The 17,735-nt window shown below is 42.1% G+C and overlaps 1 protein-coding gene across 10 annotated transcripts; it reads right to left on the bottom strand.

Annotated features, from left to right (window-relative positions):
* Positions 1–423: 423 nt before the first annotated feature.
* On the bottom strand, positions 424–17,025 carry ETV7 (ETS variant transcription factor 7). Of its 10 annotated transcripts, none has more exons than XR_013544827.1 (9): positions 15,725–17,025; positions 14,821–14,950; positions 12,941–13,105; positions 11,591–11,707; positions 9,779–10,000; positions 8,176–8,318; positions 5,493–5,593; positions 2,308–3,355; positions 424–2,167 (listed from the first exon to the last, which is right to left on the bottom strand). XR_013544827.1 is itself a non-coding variant. In XM_078392733.1 (9 exons), exons 1-8 carry the CDS (start codon positions 15,728–15,730, stop codon positions 3,238–3,240), a joined length of 1,002 nt encoding a protein of 333 aa, XP_078248859.1. In that variant the 5' UTR covers positions 15,731–17,025; the 3' UTR covers positions 424–951; positions 3,209–3,237. The 10 variants fall into 10 exon arrangements, 6 of the variants coding, with proteins under 6 accessions (XP_078248859.1, XP_078248858.1, XP_078248857.1 ...); XR_013544830.1 differs by having other exon boundaries at positions 424–951; positions 1,913–3,355; XR_013544829.1 differs by having other exon boundaries at positions 424–1,352; positions 1,913–3,355.
* Between the last annotated feature and the right edge of the window lie 710 nt (positions 17,026–17,735).

Raw genomic sequence — 17,735 nt, forward strand, 5'->3', positions numbered from 1 at the left:
ATGTATATCACCTGCCACCGTGTGTAAGGCTCTGTGGCCTGGTGTATTATTTCCAACACAAGTATTAACATTTTGTTTTATTTAAAACATTCTTAAGCTAACTTTAAGGACAAAGGCCCTCCCAATGTAACTTTCATGATAATAGCCCACACAATATATTTCTATCCAGCAATAATAAATAACATGGCTGCCTGGATATCTCAGTGGTTTAGGCACTGGTTGCAGCACCAGAGGTTGTGGGTTCAATTCCCCTCTGTGCCTTTGGGAAGAAGAGCCAGCCTGTGTGGCTTTGGGTAAGCTGCACAGTCCCACGATGCCCCCAGGAGAAAGGAATAGTGAACCACTTGTGAGTACACTCTACCTGAAAAATTCTTTAAAACGGTCGCTATAAGTCAGAATTGAATTGACAGTACATACCGTAAATATTATTATTCTTGTTATTATTAAATAAATAAAACTAACATGAAAAATATTCCAGCTGAAACATCAATAAAAATTAAAACACAATTGAACCAAAAACAGTCCTATAAAACAGGGGCAGGCCAGAGAGAAAGCACTATAGGTCAGCAGATCTTCATTCAAACTTCATAACGATGCCCTCAGGGCAACCATTCCAGAGATGGAGGTCCTCCGTAGAACAAAACATTCTTGCGTGCTTCTGTGCTTGATGAAAGATGAACAAATGGAAAAGGGCATTGAGCTGGATGCTGCAGAGACCTTGCAGGGAGAAGCAGCACATCTTTTAAGTGTTAAATGGTGTCCAATTTTCATCACATGATTTACTCTGATTTCCTAATAGCGTGGAAATTAAAGTTGTGAATGATTATCAGAAATTAGACACAGGCTAATGTCCCTGCTCAGACATGAAGCGCCAAGAAACTGTAGCTCTGGAACAATGATGTGCTCTCATCTTCTAACGGCAGATCAGCTCCAGCCATCTGATTTGATGACCTGAACAACGTTAATGACAGGACATTTTGGAGGCCACTACTTCAGACAGTCACCGTAAGTCAGCAGCAGTTTAACAGCATATAAGGAGAATGCATCACACTAGTCCAGCCTGAACATTACTCATACGATAGGAGAGGAATAGGGAACTCACAACCTTCTAGATGTTGTGAGAACTGCAATTCCCATCATCCTTCACTCCACTGACTGCTAGGGCTGCTGGGAGCTGGAGCAGACAGCGACATGGTTCCCCACACCTGTGCCGATCACAGTCTTGACCGAAAAAATCAGCGAACGTTTTCTTGAGCTTTTGTCTTCTTAAATCACATTATTTTTATTTACGTACTTCCACCAAATACAGACTTCCAAGGTGTCTAGTAAGTACAGTCACTCCCATGAATTTACTGTGGATGGGAAGATGTAGTTTTTGATACAGCTGAGTACACATTACCATTGACTGCAATGCAAGACTAGCTGTATGAATGTTTCTGCTAGAGAGAACTCATCTGAGCCTGGAATCAGAAGCCCATTTCTCCCTAGATCTTTCTCTACGTAGTCTTTCTCAAATGTCCTCTAGCTCCTAAGTAAAGCTTGTTGAGATCACTTCATTCACTAGAATACATAAAAAGAAATGCTTCCCTCTATGAGCACCTTAAGCCAGCCAGAAACAAGAACATGTTCTTGTTCAGAAACATGGATGTGAGTACAGTAGGACCCCCTACTGTATGCACTGATTCACTTATGCACTGGTTGAAAGTACTAAAGTAAAAGAAATACATATTTATCTGTATTTCCAGGGTATGTTAATTAGAACTGGTCACTAGAGGGAGACAGGGACCATGCAATGGATAGTGTTCAATACTGTACTTCCGTGTTTTCCAATGTCCGCGCAGGGGGGGTTGGAAATTATCTCCCTCGGATATGGCAGTCCTACTGTAATGCATGTTTAATATGAGTACTGTACCTGCATTCCCATTCAGAGATTGGAGATTTTATTTCCCCTCAAAGGACAACTTCCTGAATGTCCCTGGAAGCCATGGGCATTGGTCAAGCTGCTGATGAATTTGCCTACTATGGAACACCTCTAAGCTGTGCCCACATCATAGTTTATATCTTGCCACACAGAAATAATACAATGCAACTTCTGATACAGCTCCGAGTGCCCATCAGTCACTGGTCGCACTGCAAGACTAGCTGCATGAATTACAGCCCGAATATACTGTAATCCAAGAGACAAATTGTTATTAGTAATGTTGAAATTAAAATCAATAAGCTGACATGAAATGTTTGAAAATTATCCAGAAAGCAACCCCCTCCCCCAACCCCATATCAAAATTCAGACTCTTCTCTCACACTTACGTGGCTGAGAGAATGACCTGATTCTAGCTATCACTTCCACACAATCCTAGCACATTTCTGGAGGCCAATAATGATATCTAGTGTCTTCTGAAAGTGGGATCAAAATTTTGTTAACATTAGGGGGAGTTGGTGAAAGACTGGTATTCTGTTTCTTGGCTGCTGTTTCTCATCTGTTAAAAAAATTAAACTAGGTTAATAACTCCAGAGACTCAAGATAAAATTTATGGAATAAGGTACTGTATTATCACGGTGGTAATTACCCTGATTTCAATCTACTTTGGCTGTGAGCCAGATTAAAAGGCAGCCTGTACTGCCTACAACAAAAACAAGTTAAAAGCCACTATACACTCCTTTAGGAGTCAGGTTGGCAAATGTCAAGGTGCAGCTATTTCTATCCAATCATTTTAACAAAATGTATGAAGATTCAGCACCAAATATTCTGATTTTCTGGATGCTGCATACTGGTAAAGCAGAATTTTGAAAATGCCTTTTCATGCTGGTCATAATGGTTTAATCCATTATATCTACACACACACACACACACACACACACAATATGACCAGTTTCCAGATTGTTAAAAAAATTTTGATTATTGTTGGAATAGTCGACTACTGTTATTGACATACATAACAAAAGAATTTCTGATTCATGGTGGCCCTTCCCATTAATGACCTCTGAAAGGTTCAATTTTTAACAGGCCTTCCAAGGTTATGCAAATGAAAACCTGTCCATACTTGTGTTACAGTTAAGACTGTAGTTCAAAAGTAAGCAGTCAGAAAAACAGCAGAGGTTGAATTAATTCTACCCATTTGAACTGAAACTCAGCCAACTCCAACCCCCAGTCCAAGATGTTATTCACTCTGTCCAATTACTTTAAACCTTTCATTTGCCTAAAACAAACCCTTGATGCTGCTTTGTCTTGCCAGATTTCTATGGTGAGACTTCGAAAACACTTTCTTTCCAGTCCTCTTTTTCTTGCTTTTCATTATTCAGCTGTTCAAACTTACTGGCTTTCCCATGTTGTATTTCTTCAGGAGTTTTCAAGAATCTGGAATTTTTTTAAAAAAATAACGTTGAACTCTATTGCACAGAAAATTAGAAAGCTTGGTTGCTTGTAGGATGGACCTGCCTGTACGATTAAACGGCATTGGTCGCCCTGCTGGATGACCTACTTAGGGAGGCTGACAGGGACAGAATGTCCTTGCTTGTCCTCCTTGATATCTCAGCCACCTTTGATACCATCGACCACGGTATCCTCTTGGAGAGGATCTCTGAGTTGGAGATTGGTGGCCTTGTTCTTGCTTGGCTCCGGTCCTTCTTGGAGAGCTGTCCCCAGAGAGTTCAGATTGGGGAGAATGTATCAGCCCGGTGTTCCCTCAATTGTGGGGTCCTGCAGGGCTCAGTCATCTCCCCAATGCTGTTTAACATCTATATGAGGCCCTTAGGGGGGTCATCCGGGGATGTGGAGTCCCGTGTCACCAATATGCTGATGACACCCAGCTCTACATCTCATTTTTTCCATTTGTAGTGGATGCTGTTCCATCCCTTGGAAGCTGCCTGGAGGCTGGTCTGCAATAAAGGTAAAGGTTCCCCTTGACAATTTTTGTCCAGTCCAGTGTTCAGCTCTAGGGGGCGGTGCTCATCCCTGTTTCTAAGCCATGGAGAGCCAGCGTTTTGTCCGAAGACAATCTTCCGCGGTCACATGGCCAGTGCGACTTAGACACGGAACTCTGTTACCTTCCCACCGAGGTGGTCCCTATTGATCTACTTGCATTTGCATGCTTTCGAACCGCTAGGTTGGCGTGAGCTGGGACAAGTGACGGGAGCTCACTCCGTCGCGTGGATTCGATCTTACGACTGCTGGTCTTCTGACCCTGCAGCACAGGCTTCTGCGGTTTAGCCCGCAGTGCCACCACGTCCCTGCAATGGATGCAGTCAAATGGACTAAGGTTGAACCCAGACAAGATGGAGGTCCTGTGGGTGGGTGGCCCCGATATCAGTGGTTTGAGGGAACTCCCTCTCTTTTTTGGGGGGTGACTCATCACAAAGAATTCGGTTCACAGTCTGGGGGTCCATCTTGACACGACACGTACCATGGAGACCCAGGTAGCATCCATGGTTTGGTCTGCCCACTTAAAATCTTCGGCGGATCGCCCAGATGCATCCCTATCTAGACTCGGGGGCACTCACCACGCTGGTCCCTGAACTTGTAGTCTCAAGAATAGACAACTGTAACACTCTCTACATGGGGCTTCCTTTGAGACTGATGTGGAAGCTCCAGATGGTCCAGAACACGGCAGCCAGGCTATTAACAGGGGTGAAAAGATTTCACCATATTTCCCCCACCCTGGCCACCTTAGACTGGCTACCTATTCGCTTCTGCATTGATTTCAAGGTGCTAACCATTACATTTAAAGCACTTAACAGTTTAGGCCCTCTATACCTGGCAGAGCACCTTCTTCCACCCAGTTCTACCCATATCACCCATTCCCGTCAAGCTGGGTGGCTGAGGGACCCAATGCCAAGAGAGGCCTAGTGGGAAAAAAAACTAAAAACCAGGCCTTCTCAGCAGTGGCCCCTCACCTATGGAACAACCTACCTGTAGAGATCCGCCTGGCTCCCTTGTTGAGGGCCTTCAAGACTAACCTGAAGACATGGCTATACAGGTAGGCCTTCCCTACAGCTATTACTTAGTCTACTTCCCTTTTTCTTCTTTCTCTCTTTCTTCTTCTTCTCTTCCTTTCTCCATCTTTGATTCTGTGATTAATTTGGATTTTACCTTAGTTTATTTTTTATGTTATATGTAAACTGCCCAGAATAGACACGTTCTAGATGGGCGGTATATAAATCTAATAAATAAATAAATAAATTAAGAGCATGTTGACAAAAATCACAATTCAGTGTCTGAGTATCAGTCAATATTTCATATTGATTTTTCTTGATTTTTAATCAGGTTGTGTCCTATTTCTGGATCTCACCATTGGTAATAGCACGTGAAAATGGTGAAAAGGAAATTAAATCATACTGTACCCAATACAGTACTAGAGATGTAAAATTTCCCCCCCAAAATCATTTTTTCCTCAAAAAAGAAAGGGAAAAAACTTTTTTTTCTGGAAAAAATGGATATTTTTGAATGTCATCACATTCTTCTCTATCAATATTTTGCCAATGAGTTCTTTCCTCACCTGAATAAGAGTTTCTGTCCAGGTTCCTTTTTGAGCATGTTCAGTTTATAGTAATGCCTCAAAGCTCTTGACATCTTCTCATATGTCATATTTCTACGATTCTGCAAGGTCAAAGGAGAATAAGTTTAATCCTGATTCCTGGTTCTGTTGACCATCATTAGAATTATTCAGACTGCACAAGCCAAGGAACATCTGGTTTCAGAACCCCGAGTTTAGCACAGGCAGACTGCTGGGCCAAGCAGCAGTATATTGAAAATTTAACTTCCATCTCTATAAATTAAAGGAGAGGTTTGGCTTTCAGGGATTTCAAGCAGCTCTTGACTCCAAAAACTTCACTTGGGATAGTATATTTGCAAGACACTGTACAAAGAGCTGTGTTCTTGTGACTCAGACCATTTGTCTATGTAGCTTAGCCTTCTAACATCCATCAACCAATGGAGGTTGTAGTTAACAAAATCTGAAGGGATAGGAAGTTACTTTTTTGGACTAAGATGAAAACTCCTAGGAGCCCATGTCCAGGATGGGCTACTAGCTGGGACTACTAGCTGGGGAATTCTATGACTTGCTCCACCTCTGGAAGAGACCCAAGTTTGGTGAAGACCAATGTAGCTGACTTCTGTCTATTTCACCTGACTATGACCCAACATGGTACCAGTAGCACGTCTGTACATCCTTTCTATATGACACTCATTGATGAGCTTAGAAATGAACAAGGAGTCATGGTTATCTGTACACTGACATTAGCATGTCAGCTATAAGCAAAGAAATAGGGATCAGCTACATATCTGACTGTTAGCCAGTGAAGGAGAAGAATGTGTGAAACAGTCCTCACAAGTAAAATTACTAGCTATTTGTATTTATGGGGTGGCAGAACAGCCCCATAAATGTTAGTCTACCTTTATCCAGTTAAACCAACACAGACCATATGTTTCAGTGAGTGACAACAGACCTTTAAGGAAATTCCAAAATACATACATACATACTAAGGTGTTACAACCACCACCATCATCATCATTTAAAAATACACGAAACAGTCTTTGACTGGTGTAACAGGTACAAGTTTTAACCCAAAACCTAAGTACAGTATTAATTAAAGTATTGGTGTAATAAATATGTTCTTCCTAATATTGCCATTTTTGCAGCTCTCATCGTGTTACTTCAGGGATCTGCAGCTGGTTACAGTATTTTATAAAATTCCGCAGCATTATTTGCAATGCCTCAATGATTATGGAGACTACTAAAATGTGTTTATCCACAAGCAATCTATTGCCTGGTCTCTGTATTTGGTTACTTCTTTATTTGGAGAATTCTTTATCTTCAGCTCTGGCATCCCCTGGAATTCCAATGTTAATTATCCTGACATTTTTTTTTCTATTACTGTTACTGTTGTTGTTATTGATATTGTTACAGTAATGTGCTGTGAAGTAGACTCTGACTTATGGCAACCCTTTTCTGCATTTTCCAAATATAGAATACTCAGACATGGACTACCATTCCCTTCTTCCGGGGGTGCTTAAAGGCTGTGCAGCTTGCCTAAGTTTCAGGCACAGTGAAGAACTGAACTCTCAACCTCCAACTCCAGAGCCAAGCACCTAATTCCCTAAGCTACCCAGCCAGCATTATTTAAGCTAATCAAAAAGGCACAAAAGAATATGAAAAAAAACATACTCAATTGTGCAAACTGCAAGAAAACATTCCCCTCATCAGACACATTCACATCTGCCTGATGATGAAAATGTTCTCTCAAAAGCTTGCACAGGGGTTTTACGCAAACAAAACAAGTGCTCTTCCACTGGGCTAAGGCTCCGCTTGCATATTGACATCCTGGGCAGGTGTTTAGGATGGATAAAATAAGTTAACAGTATCACCTGACCAATTTTTACTGCCTGAACATGAGGCTGTGAGCTCTGTTGCACAGCAAATAATTGTGTCAGTAGGAATATGCAATCTCTTGGGACAAGGCAGCCAATAAAACTGAACCACATGTTGACTGAAAAAACTTCTCAATTTTTATCCATGAACAAACTGTTACGAGCATGGACCCCTAAGTGACTCATAATGACTACTACTAAGATAATTACCAAGTTGGCACTTTCTCTTGCATTTTACAGTCCTCACACACACATTCAATTGTTGATAAATGACTTTCTACTCAGACTTCACTCCAGCCACTTGAAGCAGTGAATTACAATTCATAAATGTTTGTGCCAGATAAAACTTCTTGGTCTTTAAGGTGCCTCCCTCCCTCCCTCCCTCCATCCATCCATCCATCAATCAAAATACCATCCTAATCACTGCTTGGAAAAACTATTTTGGGCTGTAGATCACAGACAACACGATCACTTTCCTAAATTCTGATAGTTATTCATGCATAGATCCTTCAGTAGGAGCAAAAAAAAAATCTTTCCTGTACAGTAAATGTCCATTGATCTCACATAGGTTAGGCCTTGAGCAGCATCAAGGTTTTTTTAACCCTAAAGACTTGAGTTTAACTAAAGAGGATGAACAATCTGTGAGCAGATTTTATTGGGCTGCAACTCTCACCAACCACAGGCAGCATAGACAAGGCACATCCAAGCAGAGTGACATGGAAGTTGGAAGTTCAAAAACATCTAGAGGGTCACTTACCACTACATCATCTCCACTACGTATTATAGTTTTAAGCAACAGACTTCTTACATACCTTGTGATTTCCCCAGAGCCTGGCAAGTCCATTGGGATCTACAATCCGGAAGATTCTGGCTTCTCTATCTTCCCATTTGATAAATGATTCATATTGACTGTCACAAAGAAGTTGGTACACATACTCCCAGAGTAATTTGCAGTCTGGGGGTGGGCACAGGAGGGAATATAGAAATAATTGTAGGTAAATTATTGCCATACAGTTCTCTTTTCCTGTTTCACTAGTAAGAGGAGTTGAGGAATGCACCTATCAGCTGTCATAGCTGAAGAGACACCCCAAAAATGAGGAAGGGACAGGTTCACAAGAGATGCCATGCCAGAACTATTACATCTGTGTGACCAGCAGTCGTCCACCTGGGATGATAAGCATTTGTCTGCCTGATCTGCTTTGACTTGGATCCCTGCATTGAGCAGAGGCTGGACTCGATGGCCTTAGAGGCCCCTTCCAAAACAATTATTCTATGATTCTATACCTCTATGTGGAACAAGGAAACACATCAAATGTTATTGCAGCAAACATAGGTTTCCAGGTTCTTTGCTGGGTAACGGACATTCAGGAATAACATTTGCTCAGGATAAACTTCAAGCAAGAAGATGGACCACTTAACCTTTCTCCTTCCACCAGTTCTCCCTTGTGATGTCGGTCTTAGGCATGATGAAGTTTACTTCCAGTTTTAGAGCCATTAGGAGGAAACACAACTAGAAACAGCCTTGAGGAGAGGACACCTTATTTGTAAGAGAGAACCAGCAGGCCGGAAGCATAAATCAACTTTTCAATTCACTTCTTCCCTGAACATGCTTCCTGTTCCTGCATTTGGGTTATGATCAAAATGTGGAATGGGGAAGTTTCTCTTTCCTTTATCATATGCTGTCTGAATCTAAGCTGAAAATGACAAATGCAATTCTTGATTTTACTAAGGATTCCATTTTAACTTCTGAAAAACAAAGTACTATACAGGCTCAGAAGACCTAAAATCATGGGGTAAAAGCACATGATCATTCTAAACTGCCACAGAGATGGTATGCTTTTTCACTCTGAAGTTTGTCATGTGAACCTATATACCAGAAAAATTAGGAACCTGACACTTTTTGTGGACTGGCTGTTTATTTAGCCACCTGATTTCAAGTCCAATCAACATGCAGGTTACCTGCATCACTACAACGCTCATACAATGACATTAACTGACACGAAGAATTTTTTTTCAGAAAGCGGGGGGGGGGACAAGTTTGGTTATTTATGAGATGGAAATCGATGGTACACGTTTCAACCCAGCCACAAATTTATTAAACCACTGCCTCTTAGGTTCAGTTATCTGTTACGGTAATATGAACATAATATTGTTGGTGTACCTTAGGAATTAATTTGTAAAGATTGTGGAGATAACATATAAAATGCAGAACCTGAGGAAGGCACTTGTTTGGACTTCACCAGACCACCCACCCCGCCCCCCCAGTCAGGAGATTTTAGAAGCCTTAAAAAATCACTTTCTGGGAATATACTTTGAATCCTTAGGAAAAGTCCCATCTAAATGGCAATGCAACTCACATAATCTTTGATGGCCATGTTACAACTAAGCTACACATCTCTGAGAAAACACTCTTACCTGCAATTTTACCACTGACTGGAGTTGGTGACATCGTGCGACAGAAACAAGTAACACCTGTCCTGTGACTTATCTCTCTGTCCTGATGAGAGAGCGAGCTTTTCCAAGGGCTGTAGAAGGTCTTGGTGGGAGAAGATCTAGCTTGGTCTGCATGTTCGAGATGACTATCAGTGACAACCAAACATTTGGTAGGGAGTACGTGGCCATCAGCTGAGAGATCGTCTAAGGAGACCAGGGTATTTTTCAGTATAGTATCAGGCAGATAAGTATCAAACAACTTAACAACAGGAGCTTAAAACCAATTTTAAAAAATGTCCCAAACAATCCTGTCTAAATGTGTGGGAGATCCAGAACCACCAGTGCTCCCTAAGTGCAAGAAATGGGAAGTGGCCATTTTTTCCCTTTTCTCCTTTCATACTGGGAATGAACTATTCCAGTTACTGAACTAACTTTGTTTCCAGCTCTTTGGGGGTATGTCTGAATTAAGAGGATGTCTCAAAATGTCCTGTTTCCAGAATAGCTCAGAAATGATACCTTTTGAGCAATAACTCCAAAAACCCCACAAGGGATGAAAGGAGTTGTAACCTAGGATTGCAATTTTTCTCAGCTCTTGTTTTCAGCTCCATTACTGATAAAGTATCACAACGGGTGTGGCCACAGAAGCCAAAATCTCTACAACTGTTCAGAAAGGATCTCTAATAGCTCACCTTCCTTTGCGCCAATGAAGAAGAGGAGGCCCTGTCTGCAACAATCAGCAAACGCACAAACGGCCTTTAAAGCAGCATGCCTACTGAATAATTTCCTCCCTTGGTTTTAATTTCCTGAAAAACCTTGGGTCAAATTATAACTTTTTTGCTATTTAAATATTTTATTTTGAAACAACTAGGAATAGGGTAGGGAATGCAAAAGGTAAAAGGAGAGACAGAGATGGGGAAAGGGTTTTAAGGATAGGAGAACACAAAGTATACAATCATCCAATCTATTCATATTAGGTATACATGCATTTAATCTATTCATTTTTCAATGCAAAAACAACTTTATTTATATATATATATTACTCTCTCTCTCTCCCTCTCTCTGTTTAGTTATTCTCTAAATATCAGCTTATACTCATGTTTTAATTTAAATCTAAATTATTCCATCAGGAAATCAAGACCAATTATAAAATACATCCCCTCTTTCAATTTCCTTCTGTCTTGGACATACATTCAGCCTGCCTGAAAAAATATCCATTTCTAGCATTTCCCATATTTTCTCAGTACCCTTCTCTTGATTCTGTGACTCTATTTTCTTCCAGTTTTGGGGAGATAAAATTGAATCCAGGACAATAGTCTGATTTTTAACATCACCTTTTCTGACTATTATAGCTGAGAAGCTCACAGGGTAACTCCTAATCTCATCTATGTTACCTGGCATCACTCTCAATAAAAACTGTTCTGGAGTTAGTTCAGTTTCATTTAACTTTTGGGCAAGTGACCAGGGACCAATAACCCATTCCCAGTCTGACCTACCTCAAAGGGTCGCTGTAAGGATAAAGAAGGAGAAGAGAGTCATATATGCTGCTTTGAGCTCACGGGAAGAAAAGTGGGGTATAAATGGGATACATACATGCATAGATGATCCTGACTAAATTGGAATGCCACAGGCTGGGCTTGCAACCTTCTGCATGCTAAGCACACACACCTTTTAAAGATCCAAATCTACAGTATACTGCCTCCCAGCATGGTGGGTTATCACATTTGAATCTACGGGCCCTAGGATTCATGCCAAGGGTGCTCTACCAGGATTAAGCCCCTGTTCCACAGCACTCACCTTCTGTAGTGGCCTGTGCATGGTCTGCATCCCGAAAGGGAGAGTGAAAGAAAGGGCTGCAAACAAGCTCCCTTCTTTGGGTCTTAATGTATTGGAGTAACTCAAACAAAACATCCCCTGCAGGAAAAGAAGCAAAGAAAGAGCAACTCCACTCATCTACATCCTAAATAATAGTATTCACTGCAGCCTTTGATAGAAGCAATGCATGAAAAACTGGGCACTGTTGTGCTGTAGGGAAGTTCTCCTCTGAAGCCCACTTTGGGTGATTTTCAGGATTTCACAAGCAAAAAAGTTTAGCTAGCAGAAACAGAGTGTAGAGGAAACTGAAAGCTACCACGGAACCATAAAATGCACCCAACAACATACTGTTCCAAGGGGCTTTGCCTCAAACGAGATACAATTATCTACAAAGGGCAGTTCACAAGGCCAATCTGTTTCCAAGGAGGAGGAGAGTTGAATACGCTGGTCCCTCTTATACTCTCAGGTGTGTGGGGGGGGGCTCCCCGTGCTTCAACCAAGGATATGGTTCCTAGTACTGTATTACATACAGATGAAGTCTCCCCCAGCAATCTCAACAGCCTTTCAAAAAGGCAACTCTTTCCTGGAAGCAATCAATTTCACCTATCCCAAAGACCCTTTGGAAATTCAGTGCATGCCCATGGCTATTCAGAAGAAGCCACACCATCTCACAGCCATCCACCGGCATTCCTTTTTGTACATCCCCCACCATGTGCTATATCCTTAGTGATCAATGCCAGCTCAGCACAAAGAATGAAATTGGTCCCATCACTGTTGTTGCTCTCAATGGACCACCAAGGAGAGGTCAGTGGAAGGTGACTATAGAAGGGAGAGCAAAGACACGGAGGAAGGCTACTGGAAAAGGTATTATGTTGGTCTAAAAATTAGTACTGACTAAATTAAATCAAGCTGTATAAAGTCTGAATCTTTTATTTTCACTGCACTCCACTGACATCAGTGGAATAATTGGGATGAGATGTTGGATGCACAGGGCTTTAGATTCTGGTAGTAGATTCTGTGGAGTAGAAACTGACTTATAAAGCTCCATAGTAGATTACAAATAGTTCCACTTTGTTCAGTGTGATATTATATTTTTTCAGCAAACATCCACCGAATTGCAACTTAAAAGCTTTATTTCAGTTAATGACACATCTGCCCTTACAATTTGGCCTCAAAACAATGTGGTCACCCAACAGACCACGGTGGGTGCATTGTATATTCTTCCCACATGTTTGATCTAAAACAAATCATTCTCGTACTTTCCTGATAAGAAATCTGATTATGGAAAAACGGCTTCCTTTCTCATGAGGAATTAGAGACACCACTTCCAACCTGAATTAGGAGCCCGGAATCGAAAATCTTCTTTGGTGAGAATGCAGAGGGCTTTCCCATTCATTTCAAATTTGCTTTCATCAGATTCTCTGAGACCGTACTCCTTCTCTGCCCATCTTAGCCAGTGAATCACATCATCCTTGCTCCACAAGAAGGGCTGGATTCCTGAAACAAAACCAAATAATATTCCAATTAAACATGACAGGTTATTTTATCTATAGACAAGATGCCTTGAATCTTTTTTTAAAGAAAAAAAGTACCAAAGAACTGGAATGAATAAGAAGAAAAAGACTACCCTTACCCCCACTTCTAGTCTTTCCTCTTGTGTGCAGGGAAGCATAATATATCACACACAAAAAAGGGAGATGATGCCTATTATGATGTTGGGATCTCGTATTTCTCCTCTTCTTCCTATCCCAAATAATATCCCTGTCATACTGTTCCTGAGATAATCACTATCCCCCTTTCAAAGAAAGATAGGTTTTCTTTCTTCCTTCTATTGATCTTAATAAGCTCAGCTCTTATCTGATGGGAGGAATTGTTGATTGGCTTGGTATCACATATTTTGACTGGCAGCAATTGCCCCAGCCTGAAAGCAATGATCTTTCCCATAACTGACTTTTTTAATTGGAGTGGCCAAATAATAAACCTGGGATCCTTTTCAGGACAAGTGCACAAAGCTACAGTCCCTTCCCCATACTGCTTATCAAAGTTTCAGAACATGTGTTTTCATGCCCATCTTTTAACACAAGAATTGCATGTGAAAATAAAATGCAAACTGGGCACAATCTTTTTTTCCCCAGCGTATCATCCTGAACACTCCCGCTGTCATTGGATATCGGAAGCTGAGGAGGGTAAGGTCTGATTAGTAGTGAGATGGGAGACCACCAAGGAATGCCAGAGATCTCCAAGGAGAGCTAGGAAAGAATGCTGTCCGATGCCCTAGAGAGCTGTGGCCAGTCACCGCTGACCATATTGAGCTTACATAAAGCTGCACAAGGCGTAGAAGCCACACTCTAGCCAGTGGAAAATCTACTTAGCTATTCTATTGCGCTGCTGAGAATTCCCCTAATAATGCCAATGCATGCTCATGTCTGCCTCTGCAGTCACAAGACCTAGGATGCTGTTTTTCATCAAACACCCTAGGGAGCTGAATTGTGCCTCTAAATGCTGAATGTGACTTAAAATACCTATATTTGCACAGTATAAATGTGGCCCTGCTGCAAAATACACAACAACAGCTCTGAACAAAAATAACTGCAGACAGAATATTTACACACTTTTTATTTCCCAATTTTCTAAATTAAATTATAAAAGGTACACTGTTTAGAATGCCCATTCAGTTTAACAAAGCTCTTCTGCCTTCTGTCTATGCATTCAGATCACAAGGCATGCTTAATATCTTTTCACAGTGGGTGAAGACAAATGTAGGATTAAGAGAGAAATCACAAGAGGGATCCTTTATTCATTAGATCACAAACATACACTTTCCAGTAAGAAAGTTTTTGTCCATGCAACTCTTTCTCAAACTGAAGCATGCTACAACATTGCAGAGCAATTTTTTTCAGATCTTGCCCTAGGAGTCAAAACTTCAATTTCCTACAAAAAAAATCTCCATACTGTCCTCAAAGCAGACCAATTACTCTACAAATGTTACAGCTGCCTTCCCCATCTTAATGTGGTAAATACCTTAATGCAGGTATTCACCACCTGACTCATAGGTTATCATTAGACCCAGGTCTGTTCCATGCAATTATTTATGCCAATGGAAACTGCCATGGGCATTGCTCTAACTTGTATTGTTCTGCATAATCTTTGAGACTCTAGAGCTGAAAGCTCTCAGAAACAATATTGGCCAAGACGGTGCCTCTTCTACTCACTGAGCCGGCCTGGCAATGTGCAGATCTGTCCATTATAGAGCGAATGTAGCAATGTCACAGAAGCAGGCTGCAGTTGCAGGGGCAAATCAGGTGTTGTCAGAGGACTTGAAGAACTAGCTGCCATGTCACCCTTAAAGGAGAAAAGGCATGTCAAAGCTATATAGATGGCTTACACGAAGTCATCTTTACTTCCGTATTGTCCTGTTTTAATTGTGTACTATGTAAAACCAAGCTCAAACCTGTATGTATGATGAAGTCCCAATGAAACTCCAGAGAAATATAACCATATCTGAGAACATACACAACCTAACAGAAGGTGTGGTAGATGAACAAGCAGGTTCAAAGCAGACTCAGTAAAATGGAAGCACAAAGGCTGGTCATTATTAATTTGCATTCCTTTGATATTAGCAAGTTAAATGTAACACAACTATCTCTGATAGAACCCATTGTCACATACTGTATTTCATAGCTCATGCGTGACACAGATTGCCTTGTGAACTTCTACATGGTCTAGAATATATGTTGGGTATTAAAAGGTTCAACTGACTGGATAGCTCAGTGAGTTATGCATGGGAGTTTGGGTCCCCAACCATGCCACCTGGAAGAAGAGCCAGTCAGCAGAGTCCCAGGGCACCCCCAAAAGAAAGGAATAGTAAACCACTTCTGAGTAATCTCTACTGATGAAACCTGGAAAGGGTTCCCATAGCTCAGAATTCACTTAGCTGTTAACATTTAAAATTTGGTGTGTATAAAGTGATTTAAAGTGATTGTGGTGGGTGCAGGGGAGAAGTTACCCTGAATGTGAAAATATATTTAAAAGTACAGCTCGGGAAATAGTTTACATTATATTTCTTGGGGGGGGGGGGAGCGCAAGTAGTGAGTGGGAGCTCCTCACAACTCTTACCTGCATTATAGTCGGGGGCGGTGGTGCGGGGGGGGGGGGAGAGTGAGGTGGCGCCTCTGCTCGGCGGAGGCTCGGCGTCCTCGGAGAGCGACCCAGGCTTTCGCCCAAAGCCGCAGCCGCGCCCCGTCACTCGGTCCCTGAGCGCTTGCGGGAAAACCGGGCCTTTACTTTTCTCTCTCCGGGGCTGAGCTTTCCGGGAAATGAAAACGAAAGCAGCCGGGGTGCGAAAGTGGCTTCGCGGCGGCCTTTGGAACGGCAGGAGGCCACCGCCGGGACGTCGCCTCTTCCCGCCTCACGCTCCCCCCCCTTTCCCTCTCTCTTTTTTTTTCCTAGACACGCGGGGAGCCCGGCATCCATAGTCGCGGTTCCCTACATCTCCTCACCTGGTCACAAACAAACCGGTCACATCGGACCTTTAAGCCTCACAGACTTCGGGGAGCGCTTAAGCCCTGGCTTAATACATTAATATGCTTATTCTTATAAGTAAAGATGTTAATTTAGAAATAACTATTCAAATTTAAATGAAAAGGCACTCCCATTCCTGACCATGGGGGAAAACTGTGAGCAGGCTTATCTGCTGTCCAGGTGCTGAATGGTGTTTCAGGGCCCCATCGAGTCCCTGCGTTACCTTCTGAATCTTCATTTTCAAACAGGGCACAGACCAGGCTGCTGCTCTGTTAAAACAAGGATAAATCCTAAAGGCCCAAAGGTCACATATGCCCACCCTGGACGCTAGAGAACTGCAGCTACTTACATGTGTTGTCCGTGGCAGAGTTTTTGAATTTCTGGAAAATTCCTTTTGCTATGCAGAAGAAGTAGAGCTCAAAGAGAAGAATAGCTACAAGTTCTCCAGAGACCACCCCTTTCTCGTTCACTGGCATTTAAAGTCTTGATTTGGTACAGATTGGCGGTAACATAGCCATAACCTGGAAGGAGCTAAAAGGCTACTACTGGAGAGCCAGTGTGGTTTCATAGTTAAGAGTGCCAGGCTGAGAGCTTCAGATTCCCACAAACAGCCATGAAGCTCAGGGGTTACCCTTGGTTGGGTCACACAGTCATAGACTCGCCTATGTTGTGTTGTTGTAAGAATGAAATGAGGAGTGGCATGAGAAACCTATGAGGCATCTTGAGTTCTTGTGATAAGAAGAAGGGCTAAAAACCAGTAAGTGTTATTGTCCCAATGATGTTTGTTGTGAAGCAGGACCATTCCTTTGCTGTCTATCAGTCTATGCAATCCTTGTCACGGGTGATCACAGACAGATACTTCAAAAGGAGTCCTATAACACAGCCCAGGTGTATGTTGGACAGGAAGACAGAACAGCCTCATTCTTGGTTCAATAGACATCTGGAAGTATTATTTGAAGTCTCAAATATATCAGTCAATCAAATACTGGATGTGCAAAATGTATCTTTTCTCAGTTTTGGTTCACCCAATTTGCTTTTCCATATACAGTACTCCTTTTTTTAAAAAAATCATGGTGTGTTATAAATTCTTGTCTTCGTGGTTAATTTATTGCCAACAATTAAGAAACCACAGATGGGAGAGTGACTAAGATCTGATTTCTACAAAACAGCAGTCACAGCAGAAGCCCTGACCTGTGTAAACCTTTCACAAACAACTTGCTATATTTAAAATGCCAAAGAATATAAGCGCCATGCCAGATCTGGGCAAAGCCCTCTGTCTCATGTCCTCCAGCAAGTGATATGCAGGTGATATACAGTAGAGGGAATAGGGATACTACCTGTGCTGGATACAGGTCCCTGTTGATACTCCTGGATCTTTCAGTGGCTTTCGACACCACGGACCATGGTGTCCTTCTGGGTAGGCTGGCTGTGTTGGGAGTTGGGGGCACTGTTTTATAGTGGCTCTGCTCCTTCCTGGCTGACCGTGTCCATAGGGTGGTGCTGGGGGACAGCTGCTCTGCCCCATGGCATTTATGTCATGGAGTTCCTCAGCACTTGATACTGTCCCCCATACCAGTGGTCCCCAACCTTGGGCCTCCAGATGTTC

This window comes from Pogona vitticeps, chromosome 4, assembly GCF_051106095.1.
Source record: "Pogona vitticeps strain Pit_001003342236 chromosome 4, PviZW2.1, whole genome shotgun sequence".
Lineage (NCBI taxonomy): Eukaryota > Metazoa > Chordata > Lepidosauria > Squamata > Agamidae > Pogona > Pogona vitticeps.